We start from the raw sequence: 13692 nt of genomic DNA on the forward strand, positions 1-13692 counted from the left end.
GGTCTAAGTTAAACCAGACTTCAGAATACGGGCCGATTGTGTCGCAATTTGCGAACATTATATAATTTTGTGACATCACCATCCACCGCGCGCCCCTAGGCGCGTTTTGATTGTGACGTTTCATACGTTCGCGCTTAGTTACATGAAACTTTCAATACATTATTCAAACAGCATAAAGTGTACTTCCCGCTAAAATAAGATATTTAATCATTTTCACGTACCGCGTGCCAATTGTCAGTGCCAATTGCGTTCTCATGAAATATTAATCCCTCCTCATATTATATTATAATAGGCTTAGGATTTTTTTTACGATAATGGATATTAAGAAAGAACAATCATTGAACATAATTTTGTGAGATTACCTGACTGTGCTAAAGATGGAGGAAATGATGGAGAAGATAATACACTTTGATGAAGAGGAAACGGAAGTGGACTGGACAAAAGAAGAATCCTTCCTGAATCAACCACAAATATGGCCAGCATTCTCCCATGCTGTTGCTACCGAGTTATGCCTAGAAACAGGGGCTGGTTCATTGAGTCCTGTACCGAAACTTGAAGAATATTCAGAGGCTTTTAAGCCATTTCAGGTGAGAATAGAGCCTGGCAAGTATAGTTGAAATATTTTGTAGGACTATAGCTCCAAACTCTTTGCAAGATTATCATTCGAGTTATATTTTGTTTAAAAATTACGTAAAAATGACCTTCGAATTGTGATGTCATGTAAAGCCCCCTCTCCCGTCTTCAAACTCATTCCGCGACCCCTGAATAGCTTCCAAGAGGAAATTTCCCTTGTTTTTTTTACCCCTCCTCCTCCCTCGACATTCAGCATTCAGAAGAAACTTAAACCAAAACCCATGATAGAGTAAATCAATCTTATTGGAAACAGTGAAATGAGAGGAAACACGTTTCATCTATATAGATCAGTTACGAAATAAGAGAGTTATGGACACGTTTAGAAACTAAATTCTTGCATCACTTTCTGCGGGGATCCTCAAATTGGCGAACATGCTTCAAAATGGTTACTTTTGTGGACAAGTTGACAACCCTCTATTGTTTTGTTTTGTACACATATTTTAAGATTTCTCCCATTATTTTACATGTTTCAGATTATCTCGATCATCCTGACCTTGACATTTGTAGTGTGAATTATATTTTCCCATGACATTATGTTGTGCTCGGAAGAAGACAAGACCGTGAAGACGCGGTTTCGATGGTAGTGGAGAAAATCTGATTTTTTTTACAAGACAAAATAAGGGAGAGGTATTTTACGACTATCTTTTATTGCAATATTTAGATGTTTTATACGGAAAACGACCTGACGGGTACAACGATTACAAAACTAAAGAAACGTCAGACTAAGATCGTCGAGGAATACCAAACCGACATCGAAAGAGGACGAGGGCGTGGTCAAAGGAGACTTCGTGAAAGCAGGATGATGGGGCGACTGAATAATCTTAGCCTGCCGTTTCGAAGAAGGTATAGAATTTAATCGAAACGGTAGGCCTATAAACAATGGTCCATTGATAATAGAGCATTGGTTATAGGTCTACCGTTTCAATTAGCAAAAAGAACGCGAGTGACGGGGGATTGAAATCACTCAGTCGTCAAAATCAAAAAGGATAAATCCTTTTTAAGCCATTTTCAGCTTTCTGTATCTACAATTTTGACGACTGAGTGATATCAATCCCCTGTCACTCGCGTTCTCTGTACCTATCCACCCCATCTTCTTCCTATTGCATCAAAATAATTACCTACCCGGTACCTGTCACAACAATCAAACTCAGCTCCTTTTACCTTCACGTATACCCCCTCCATATTTGATTTAACCTTTTCATATCCTGTATTGTTGTCTCCAATATCTTTTCCTTTTATAAAATTGATTTAATCGTGAGTAGTAATTATCAAGAAAAAGGTGCTACAGTACTGGATGTTGAAAAATGAAGCACGAATTGGTGGGAGGAATTTCAAAGAATCACATTATGTTGAGATCCAATAACTATTTCATCATCTGGTAATGCGTATGCAAATATTTCCTTTATGTATGCCAATAATACAAAATTATGTAAATAGTACAACTAATAGATATTCTTTTGATTACCAAAGAAATAAAATTGCGATGGTATGGCTCAATCTAAACATAGACTGATTTCATTCTTGATGTTTCAGACATCTGCCAGAAATTGAAATCAATCTCGAAGACATCACGTACGTTCCCAACATCGTTGCGAACTTGACTTTCGACCAATCAACGTCCAGAACGCGCAAAATCTCTTCATCTTCGACACCAACTGGTCTTGTACACCAGCCGTTTTACCAGAACGTTCAGACACGGAGTATGAAACTGGTTTTGGAAGATGTGTACGCGAACAAGTTCGACGCGAGGAAGCTGCTGGGATGCCGGCTGAGTCTAGGGAGGAGGCGGCCGTGGCAAGGAAGGGCTTCGGTAAAAATGATTCTGGAGACATACATTGCGTCAAGGGTGGTGTGTCTGGTGCAGTATTCTACGACCTTTCCTGGGCATGCGCACAAGGTTCCCGAGGAATGGAAACGGAAAGTCGAGATCCAACACTGTCCAATCGCGTTCCGATACGCTCTTCTAAAACGAGATAGAGATGGAATTATTGATGACGTCACGAAACCAAGCACAGAGTAATAAACTACGTCGACTCGAAAAAAAAAAGATACTGCATGTCGGAATCTAATTCTGATATTGCCAGTGTCGTTATAAGGCAGGTAATCCTAAAGGGCCCGTGCTCCATACGGAGTAAAATGTATTATATAGACGACGACATTTCGGGAGATAAAAGCGTATACACATACGCATAAAAGCGTATACACATACTCATAAAAGCGTATACACATACACTCGCATCCACATCATTACGCCATTGGTTTTGACACTATAACAAAATATTCTCCATTCATGATCATTCTAAGAAATAAAATTCATTTGAATTATATATTTGAATACAAAAAATATAGGCCTAGCACAGTGAAATACGAGTGAATTATTTGTTTTCATGTGGAATGGCAGATAAGAGTTATTTTTGATTAATGACTTGGTAAGGATCAAATAGTGGACCTTTAGAATAATCGAAAATTTCCAATGTTTTTTATAGATTCCGAACAAATTGTACGTGGTGTGCTGCCCAAGAAAAGCTTAATAAATGTTATCACTGTTTCCATTTTAATGTAAGCCTATGAAGCTGGGCCCTAATTTGGATATTGGTAATCATAAGAATCTCCATCAGCATGCATAAGATACAAGATTTATTTCACAACTTATTACAATGATAGAAATGGGAAAATACATTATCCTATTTTCATAAAGAATCTCGTATTTCGAATGAATTCAAACGAAAAAAAATGCATCGGGCAAATGAAAACGATAACTGTGTTGGTAAAATAAAGGACCGAAAGTACAATTTTTAAGACTAATCAAGGGGCAAACATTTCATTCATAAATAATAATTCTAAGGAAATATAATATGCTTGAAAAAAAAATTATCTGACTTAAATCCAAAATTTGTTTTATCTTTTTGCGTAATTGATAAGGACATAGTACTGTTCAGTTGTTTGAATGATTAAACTTGGCACACTAATATTGAAGTCGTGTTTATTTCTTGTTTAACAGTGAAAATTATTAGGCCATCACAATTTGTCATAATGAGAATTATGTCATCTGCAATATAAACACTGTGCACTTTACCGTTGCAAAATAATGTACAAGATTCCTTGCACCGACCACATATTTCCATCACCTTTGTACTATAGAGTAGGCCTATGCAGCAAACTGCAATAGTAATTCTTGAATAATATCTATAGAATAATACTAATCCTAGTTTAAAATATGGTGGGATAAGGATTAAAGCCAATGTTAAAATATGTCATTATTATCAATTCAGGGTAAATTAACTTCAAAGAGTTAAACGAAACTAATAAAAGCATCTCGTATTACTAGAAATAAGGAGATTATAGAAGAATGATGTAAAATTTTCGAGTATTTTTACTCTGTTTCAGTATCTTGCTTTTAAAAAAATCCTATTTTCTCATAACGTCTTTCCTAAAAGTCCCATGGGGTGCACCGTTATATGTGCATAATAATGAAAGGTGGTACACCATTATGCGTGGCAGTCGGCACTGGCCCTGCACAGTAATAAAATGTTATGCAACGCTGTTAACTATTATCACGGACCTTCTTAGGTCTGTGCTATTATGAAACCTTACAGTAGTTGATAAACAGTTGAAACAACATTGCTTAATTTTTTTTAGAATTGAATATTGAAATTTAAACTTTGTTGTGTAAAATTCTAAACAGTGATTTTTATATCTTTTTAAGCTACTGTATAAAGATTCATAATCCGAGTTATGTAAGTAAATAATAATAATAAGCAGCGTTTTTTTTTTACTGTGTGATTATGGAGGAAATGTGTCCATGAGGTCATACAACATCGTATTGGATCCTAGGCTGAACATACCGGCCGACTATAAAACAACATATACTGACGCATCAACATTCCCGACAGACCCAACAATCGATTCGTAAGAAGGCGCTGCTATCGTTTCTCTGACGTTCGTTGGTGATGTAGAGTTTGTCCGAAAGTTAAATTGCGGATCCAAAGCTTCGCTGTATGACGGAGGCGGGGGCACTGAGGAAATATCCCCATACGCTGGCGGTGACTGGGGATCCGTGCCTCCAGATCGCTCCGAACCCCGCGTGACTGAAGGTGTTCCTTCTAACGATACCTCTTGTTGATAGGTTTGAGGATTTTGTTCCGATGGCGCCTCGCCTGTCCCCGTTTCCTCACTACGCGCCACACCCCTGAGACATTTGCAGGATACGACGAACAGCAGCGCACGCCCTAAGGCAGAGATACCCCTGGAAATGCGCTCAAAGATCCTAGCCACCACATTCCTTATACATGATGCTATTTCACCAATGCAACTCCCACACTGACAGTTGTTGTTGTTGTTGTTGTTGGACCGCCTTCGTGTACAACAAAAGACGACGCCGATTCCGATAATAACAGCGACAGCGGTAGAAAATATATTTGTTGATGCATCGTCGTCACCAATGAGAAACTCGGCCCAGTATCTGCCTCCGGACCCATCTAAGGGGATCAAAGAACGAGAGGTAATAGACTTATGATTTTGAATGTTATTTGACAGGGGAAATGGGGCAACCGCCCTATCAGGATGAGCGGAACGTGTTTTTGTTTTTGTTTTTTTAATGTTGGGGTTAAGCCGAAGGGGGGGGGGCTCACAATTAGACGGAGGGGTGGGATAGTATTTAAGGGTGAGGTATCGATCGTGAAACTTCTTACCCCTGTTTTACAATGCAAAATATATATGACGTTACATTGCGGTCGATTTGCCCCCCCCCCCCCCCCGCCCAGCCTCCATCAAAATACACTCTCTCCTTTTGCAAGCATGATAAAGCCTACCATTTTCTCTATCATGCTTATACAACTTATTTCTAACTGGTATCACCTTCAATCAACAGATCAATATTAATACTATCTTTTTATATATATATAGTTCATTCAATGGAAGAGCATTTAAAAGGAAACAGTGATGAAGTGGCTAGATGTTATAATAACATAAATAAAATATATACTTAGGCCTATTTGTTTATATCAATCGTCTTGTTCTAAATAAGGAAAGAGGTCAGAATTCCGTCCATTTGATATTTTAAAAACTATGTTTGATAACAGTTTCGGGCTTTTTTTTCAAATAAATCATTGATTTGAATGAGAAAAATATCATACCCTTCGTCTTCTTGCAGATGAACTTTAATTGTTCGTCGCAGTTTGCAAGTTGCCACCGTCCATTTCCGTTTATGTCAATTGCTGAACAACCCGAGGTTTCTCCAGACCTATTATCAAAGCTGAGGAAGGAAACAGAGGTGAAAAGGGTCCATTGATTATCCTTTTCCGGTGGCGATCTCCCCCCCCCCACCCCCGAATTAGTACTTTTGCACCCGACACGTGGGGCTGTTTTGTAGGCCTTAATTGAATCAGACTACAATTCTTTCTTTCTTGGCCATGTATTTTTTCCAGAGTCGTGCTTCAATTTTCAATCAACACCAAAATCCTTTGAAAATTCGTTCTTGGCGAGCGAGACTCGAACATGCGTCAATGAACCCCGCCAATGAACTTGACAAGGATTTGCTTATATACTGCTTGAGCAACACCGATCGAACTGATAGATGGGTCAGAATTACGCTATAACCCAACATTTCATAGCCCCATGAATATTCACAGGCGTAGTCTGACTAAATATTCCCTATCAAATCGTCATTCCCATAGACGTATTCATGAAAAATTTACGGGTATGGTATACTGCCCACACGCGTCGGGTACACAAGTACTGACGGAATAAAACCGCTACCCGAGGGGGGGGGGGGCTCGGATTTGGAAAGCGTGGGGGTGAACGGCTCCAAAATCTGAAACACTACCCTTAAGAACTGAAGTTGCTCTAAAAATAAACCCCAAAACGGCCCTCTGTAAATGCTCGAAAACTGGAATTTAATAGAAAAAAGGAGGAATGCGTGAAATTTGAGACGCCTAAAATGAGGGGTTTAAGAACGGGGGAATGCAGGTTGGTCAATAAAAAGGGGTGAAAATTATATCTTGGGGAAATGCTTGCAAGACCTTTATTGTCTTAAAAGAAATTATTGATTAAAGCAATTCAATTTCTGTAAAGAAAATCCTTCCCTCTATTTGCCTAAAAAAATAACCAACAACTTTTTAAGACAAAACAATGTACGAACGTATAAATGCCCATTCGTCGTTACCGTCAATATATTCGAATGATCTAGTAAGAATTACTCACTTGTAAAACAAAGGACTCAAACCATCTAGCCATTGCCAATCACTGTTCAAACCCAACCACACGAGTGATGCTGTCTCGTTTTGAAAAGAATCTGGAAGAAAGGAAATTCATTTAAACTTAATGTTGTCATCAATACTATATTTTTTTCTCTCAATTCTAAAGAGACATTAGCGAGTTTTAGCCCCGCGACGCAGAACATTCTTAGGAACATAGAAAATATATTGTCAAATGCCCTTCATGACAATGAGCAACCATGCAAGAAGTCTTTGTCAAAAAATGGTGAATCAAAACAGCAGTTCCGTCCTGAGCAATTTTTCGTCAACTCCAACACTCAGGACGAACTGCTGTTCCAGTTCACCAACTTTCGACAAATACCTCCCAGCTGTTCTTTGTAATTTGAATGGCATTTTCAATGCATTTACTGTGTTTTATAATTCGTTATAAATCTGCGTAGCGATGCGAAAACGCGCTATTGTAAAAGCGGCCGCGGAACGGTCAATTAGATCTAAACAAGCTTGGTAAGAAACAACATAATTGAGATACAAAATAATAAATAAGTAGGGCCTGCATATTTTTTCTTAGCCAGATTTCCAAGTGAGAACTGATGTGAAAGGTAAGTACATGTATATCTATTTTTTTCTTTTACAGATCCCCCATTACCTTTCCACCTCGCTAGTTGATAGTACAATGGATGCCATATTTTAAAGAGCATACGAACTAGCTGCCTATATAATAGTAGCCCCTGCCACCTAAAGACCCCAACAACTCATATCTGACCAGGTTCAAGGCATATTTAAATGATAACACACCAATTCACTACTCACTACATTCATATCGCAATAATTATGTTACAAAATAGCAAAACATGTACTTTATATTTACTCATTTTTTTTCTCTATACACAAGTGAAATCACTTGCATAATTATTCTTTTATCTCAAAAAGCATATTCTAAAACCTGCTATTTATAACACATAGTCAATGTATTGACAATGATAATGTTTAGGTATTATCTCAAGTGTGACTAAGCAATGAAATCATATATATAGTTATCTTACCCACAATAAAATTGTTTTCGTCTTTATCGACGACAGAGGAGAGGAATCCACCATCGAATCCACAGCGTAATATTGATTGTTGCCATGGTAACGGATCGTATAATTTATAGCAGTAGCCAGACCTTTCAATCCAGCCGGGAGGACAGTAATTCGAATCTGGAGATTGGATTAAAGACAGCATCAGTAAAACAAAATAAAAATAATTAGGATATTAACAATAAACCTTTTGTAATTCTGAAAAGAAAGTAACGAAAAGTTCAAGAAGATATTAATTACCGAATCTTGAATTTTCGTAAAATATATGATCTGTTTCTTTTTAAAATATTTTAATGAATACATTTAAATCAGTGGTAAAACGGAATATTATAACTTGAGTTTTCTCATATAATTCAAGAGTCAACTTCAAAATGTCGACGTTGCGAAGATTTCCAGCAGATTTACTGTTCCTTTTTCAGTAAAATACATAAGATTACGATTATTCTTAATCAAAATTTATCACAATGTTTCGCGTTAACCCACTGATTTCCACATAGTATATCCGAGATAAGTAGTCAGCTATCAAGTACATTAATTCTAGTTGAAAGAGTGCCCAACACCTGATTTTATAGTAACTATACATGTAATGCAATATTCATACCAAAATGGGTAAAATTCAGAGTATATCCAAATCCTGTTTGTCCATCGCTATCACTCATAAACTCTCCATATATGTTTGGTCCACTGCTTGTTATCGTGATCGGGTTCAGCTCAGAGCACAGGTAGGCGATGATTCTGGCAGATGAATTTGTACCTGAAAAATAAAGGCGGTGTCGATGGTTAACAAAATGGCTCTTAGACACTAGCGTACCTAAGGGGGGGGGGGGCAAAAACTCATGCAGGGGACGTATCCCTGCCCCCCCCCCTGACGAATCACAACTAAGAAATAAGAACTAAGAAGTCTTTTTTTTTTGGTTGAAGACCTTTTTTTTTTATTCTCAATTTTTTTTTGGTAAGAAGACCTTTTTACTACTACTACTTCTTCTACTACTACTACTACTACTACTACTACTACTACTAATACTACTACTACTACTACTACCACCACCGCCGCCGCCACCACCACTACAACTATCACTAGGCTATATAGTGGTGCCAGGATATTCTGATGAGTTTAGGGAAGGGGGCAAGACGATCTTTTCTCCCGAATTTAATAGAATTGAACAAAGCATAATTTTTTTATTCATTCCCTCATCTCTTCTTTCTTTATATTTATATCGCCCCCCGTCCTTTTTTTTTCTTCACTATTTGAAAAAGTCATAGGGGTGGTGTCCCCTGTGGAGCCGCCCCGAGTAGGCCTTACCATCTTGTATCACTAAACGATCATTTGCACAGCAGCAAGAAAAGTCCTTGTACACCACTTCTAGCTGTATCCTTCCTGCAGGCATTGGGCTACTGATGAGCCAAGAGCAGGAGGTGTCCTCGGGGTACGAGTTGGGATGGTTTGGAGAGAAGATTGTCTGAGTGTCGTTCGAAGCTACAAGGCTTACAGTCCGGCTTTCACATTGGGCTGTGAAGGAATCGAAAATAGACATATATAGGTCCATTATTTAAACATGACTTAACACATGAAAATGAAAATCCATATTTTATGTTCGAAATGGGTATCTGTATAATTGGAATACTCCGAAAATTCAGATTGTCCAATGATCCTGGTCCCGACAGCCATTGTGCGGCGCCAGAACTACGTTAATGGCTCTTTCACTTAAATCGTTTGATGCCAAACAGGGTAGCAGCAACTTCATCTTCTAACGTCTAATTTATGTCTGACGCGGCATTCCTTGATTTGACTCCCATCACAATGATGTTCAATAACCTCATCCCAAGAGCGTCTGGTAGAAGTGATCGAACTTACCATCACGATACGACATGGGGCATAGCCAGCGAGATAGAGGTGAGGAGGGAAAAGGGAGAGCAAAATAGAAGAAAGAAAGAAAGAAAAAAAGAAGAAAAAAAAAAGAAAAAAAAAGAAAGAAAGAAAGAAAGGAAGGAAGGAAGAAAGAGAGAAAGAAAGAAAGAAAGACGAGATTTATTGCGTATGATAATGTCTGTTTGAACTGAAAATTGAGGCTGTTAAACTTTTGAACAAAAATTTGTTTTTGCTTTTGTTTTTATAATGAAAATCAGAACAGTTCTTTCAGTCAGCTTACCTTCACAGTGACTAAGCAAAGTTGATAAAATTACGATGCTACTACATTGTAGGATTATTGTTTTCCAGGCTTCCTGCAGTAGTTCGAGAAAAAAAATCGACACAAATCTTTCAGTTTAAATTGTCTAGGCCTATAAGTCAGAAAGGAGTCACATTTAATACGGAACTATTTGAGACAACACCAACCTGGTGGACTGTACTTTCACGGATGATGATGACGATGGTGAATGATGATGATGATGAAGAAGAAGAAGATGATGATGATGATGATGATGATGATGGTGATGATGATGATGATGACAAATTATCATTAAGGACGGAATGACGATGACAATAACTCGATAAAGAATGAAATGCTGTTGGTCATCATGATAACTATTCATCGGCCGTTTATGCTGTTTTATTATTGATTTGATGATATCATTACAAGCAAGAGTTATATATACCGGAAGTCGTAGGCCCTACTAATATCATAATGATCAGTACAGCATTCTGTAAAATCTATATAGGTCTATCTTTTAAAGTTCAGATTCTTTTTATACGCACGTTATAGAGTTGTTCACTCTATTTTGGGCCAGGTGATGATTATCATCTTATCAATAAAAATCAATGCTGTAAACGGTATAGTAGGTCTATGACACAAATCTTTAACAAATAATATCTGTACAAAACAACCATAATTTACACAGTATCCTCTTTAAAAAAGAAATAAAAGAAATTTCCATATTAACTAACCTGGTTAAGAATCCTGCCTTTGAAGACCGTCGCTGTTTTCCTACTCTGCATTCTTAAACGATGATTGTTGGAAATGGTTGGAAAATCAAAAGCCAGTCACCAAAGATTTCCAAAGAGGTACATAAGATATTAAAGTAAACATAATTATAGACGACACGAGAAAGTGTTTTTTTTTTTTCGTTATTATTTCGCACAGCCGAATATCTTATACTGAACAAACGCGAATATGCACTGATGTCCTATGCATAATTATGTAGTCCTTCTGATATGCATGCGAGCTGTATGTTCACACATTTTAGAATACAAAACTTTGTAAATTATGAAGACGATCATCTCGACCGATGAATCCGAGGATGCTTATCCACAATATCCTTTCGCTTATTAGCTTTTAACAAGATAGGCCTATATTTAAAAATTTAAAAACATCCTTGAGCCAGCTTCCAGTTTGGAATGGGTATGGATACCCGAAATCTAGTCACTATACAGTATTGTGCAATACCGGTTGCCGCAGTGCTGATTCTACACTGTCATATGAGCGCCCATATACGTTATTGATTTCATTGCTTGCCTTTTATCCCTATAGGTCGGAAAAGCTTCAAGTGATTGTGTATGTGCTGTGGAAATAATGCCTATTGTTATTGAGATAACCCGACGTCACACTATAATGCGATATGGTTTGGTGAACAGGAAAGTCATTTATAGTTTCCTGGGAATTGTTTTGTTTTTGTTTTTTTACTTTGCGATTTCCCTTTTTTTTGGGGGGGGGGGTACGTGTAAATTCCCCCGGGGGGGGCCACTTCGATCCATTGACGAGTGGATACCATGCGCGACCATGAGGTCTCGAAAAGCACCCTAAACACGTATTTTCCATATTCTGAAAATGCACCCCTTAACAAGTATTGGCGTGTGAAACCCTACCCTTAACAAGTATTGGAAACAAAACGATACTCTTGGAAAGTAGTCCCTGAAATGAACCCCTAAACAAGTACAGCAATATTTTATTGTTATATGTCACGGGTCCGTTGGTCGTCGGTTTTACCTACATTGGTAAATCGGACTCTAAACACGTAATGTTTGGGGCAAAAAGGACATCCTTTATAAAACACATTAAATTTGTTTTATCATCCCCGCAAATTTGACCCTAAATACGTAGCTTTCCTAGCAAAATAGATACCCTTTTTTCATTATTTTAGTGTTTTTGACACCCTTATCACGTTACGTACGTAACGTGCCCTTTCTTGAAAAAGACATCCTTTTTACGTGTTTTTTTGGTCGCGCATGGTATCCACTCGTCAATGTAAGTGGCCCCCCCCGGGTAAATTCCATAATGTTAGACCCGACATCTGGGCATGACTCTAAATAGGGTAAACAGTACTACGCCCGTGGCCTTTGCCAGAATATCCTATAAGTTTTCCCTTTCAACTGTTCCTCTCCCGCCCCCTCTCCTCCCCCACAGCTCTCTCTCTCTCTCTCACTCACACACTTACACACACACCCTCATACACTCTCCCTCTCTCCGATCCCCCTCTGTCTCCATGAACCTATATAGCTGCTACTGCATAAACATAGGCCTAAAGGGGCAAAGTCAACTAAAAAGCACTGGGTCGCTTAATTTCTAACAAATTAAGGCACACATTAGCCCTGGGTTTCTTTCTCCACTCTATTTGAGTTCCGATTTAAGTTGTGGGGGAATAGTTCCTGGATCTCCCAAAATCTGTGAAATGTTCGGTTTAGCCCGGCCCTGTTTTCCCATTTCCGCCATCATCCGTGCATCCGTGTATTATGTATATGCAGAAGTCATGTCGGACAAATAGTATTATATAAGCAACGGTGTAAAGTAATTTTTATAATGTTCTCCTTCCACCTTTTTGTTGCGTTTCAGCATTCATTGGTAGAGCATGATGGGGAATGGAACCCCCCCCCCCCTTACCAAATTTGACACGAATCGGTGGTTGCCCAATGTTTAGCCATAGGCATAAATCATTTTCATATTTTACATATTTTTCTTCCATCTTGTTGGCAGTCTAATTCCTTGTTCGATTTCTTTCTTTTTGTCATATTTCCCCTTTCACACAAATAATATCATGCCAAAGTTAGATCTTCATTTTGACTCAAAGATATACAGAAATTCCAGTTTATGCCGCATTTCTCTCAAATATATTTAATTAATTGATATTTAACCTGGTTATTGTAATTGAATTAAGGTTGGGGTGTAAGCAAATCTTAATCTTTAATTTCAATATCTGTGTGCGTTTTAAATAGTTGTATATACATGTAGTAGTAAAATGCATTCATTAAAACAAACAACAAATAAAATAAATTCGTTATTAATCAATCATCTGGCAGCCCGAAGGCTACATGAAGCTTACATTGATAAAGATTTAAGTTATAGTTACATTATTTACATTTCGAAAGTCGTACAATTACTGTAACAGTTAAAATAAACACGATTCAGTAATATATTAAGACTATAAGAACTTAATACGAATTACAACTTAATATCAAGGGATGAAAGAGTAGTGTGAAGAAAGAGAGCAAGGAAAAATATAAATGAAAGAGGGAACGAGAGAGAGAGAATAGGAGCCCGGCATAAGAGAAAGGGATGAACCATGGGGTGGGGAGATGTGAACGAGATGGTTTGAATGAGTTGGATGAAGAAACGATCGAGAAGAAAATAATACGCGAAGTGTGAGTAGGCCGGTAAGAGTAGGCCGGTGTTGCAAGAAAATATTTGCGATCAATTGCAAATATTCTGTTGCAATTTTACAACTGATAGATCAACGTTAGCTGTAGCAAATCAGATTAAACTTCTTGTTTCAAGGAGCAGATTAGCAATCAATCACTTATTTGCAATTAACTGCAAGACATATGATTGATTTAG

General features: G+C 37.9%; 2 protein-coding genes across 2 annotated transcripts; one reads left to right on the top strand and one right to left on the bottom strand.

Annotated features, from left to right (window-relative positions):
- Positions 1 to 377: 377 nt before the first annotated feature.
- On the top strand, positions 378 to 2728 carry LOC129271942 (uncharacterized). Its single transcript, XM_054909192.2, has 3 exons — positions 378 to 587; positions 1295 to 1476; positions 2167 to 2728. The coding sequence occupies exons 1-3, from the start codon at positions 378 to 380 to the stop codon at positions 2651 to 2653; spliced, it is 879 nt and encodes a 292-aa protein (XP_054765167.2). The 3' UTR covers positions 2654 to 2728.
- Positions 2729 to 2930: 202 nt separating this feature from the next.
- Positions 2931 to 11478, bottom strand: LOC129270943 (uncharacterized). Its single transcript, XM_054908285.2, has 8 exons — positions 10812 to 11478; positions 10078 to 10150; positions 9231 to 9437; positions 8529 to 8681; positions 7892 to 8047; positions 6835 to 6925; positions 5769 to 5887; positions 2931 to 5111 (listed from the first exon to the last, which is right to left on the bottom strand). Exons 1-8 carry the CDS (start codon positions 10860 to 10862, stop codon positions 4486 to 4488), a joined length of 1476 nt encoding a protein of 491 aa, XP_054764260.2. The 5' UTR covers positions 10863 to 11478; the 3' UTR covers positions 2931 to 4485.
- Positions 11479 to 13692: the final 2214 nt, after the last annotated feature.

The sequence above is a fragment of the Lytechinus pictus genome, chromosome 11, assembly GCF_037042905.1.
Source record: "Lytechinus pictus isolate F3 Inbred chromosome 11, Lp3.0, whole genome shotgun sequence".
Lineage (NCBI taxonomy): Eukaryota > Metazoa > Echinodermata > Echinoidea > Temnopleuroida > Toxopneustidae > Lytechinus > Lytechinus pictus.

What these genes read in the sequence shown, in the direction of transcription:
- LOC129271942 (XM_054909192.2), top strand. Translation starts at nt 378, where the DNA reads ATGGAGGAAATGATGGAGAAGATAATACACTTTGATGAAGAGGAAACG. An exon ending in AGGCTTTTAAGCCATTTCAG is followed by an intron (nt 588 to 1,294) that starts GTGAGAATAGAG and finishes TGCAATATTTAG; the next exon opens with ATGTTTTATACGGAAAACGA. An exon ending in AGCCTGCCGTTTCGAAGAAG is followed by an intron (nt 1,477 to 2,166) that starts GTATAGAATTTA and finishes TTGATGTTTCAG; the next exon opens with ACATCTGCCAGAAATTGAAA.
- LOC129270943 (XM_054908285.2), bottom strand. Translation starts at nt 10,862, where the DNA reads ATGCAGAGTAGGAAAACAGCGACGGTCTTCAAAGGCAGGATTCTTAAC. An exon ending in AAGGCAGGATTCTTAACCAG is followed by an intron (nt 10,151 to 10,811) that starts GTTAGTTAATAT and finishes GAACTACTGCAG; the next exon opens with GAAGCCTGGAAAACAATAAT. An exon ending in TCGTTTAGTGATACAAGATG is followed by an intron (nt 8,682 to 9,230) that starts GTAAGGCCTACT and finishes TTTATTTTTCAG; the next exon opens with GTACAAATTCATCTGCCAGA.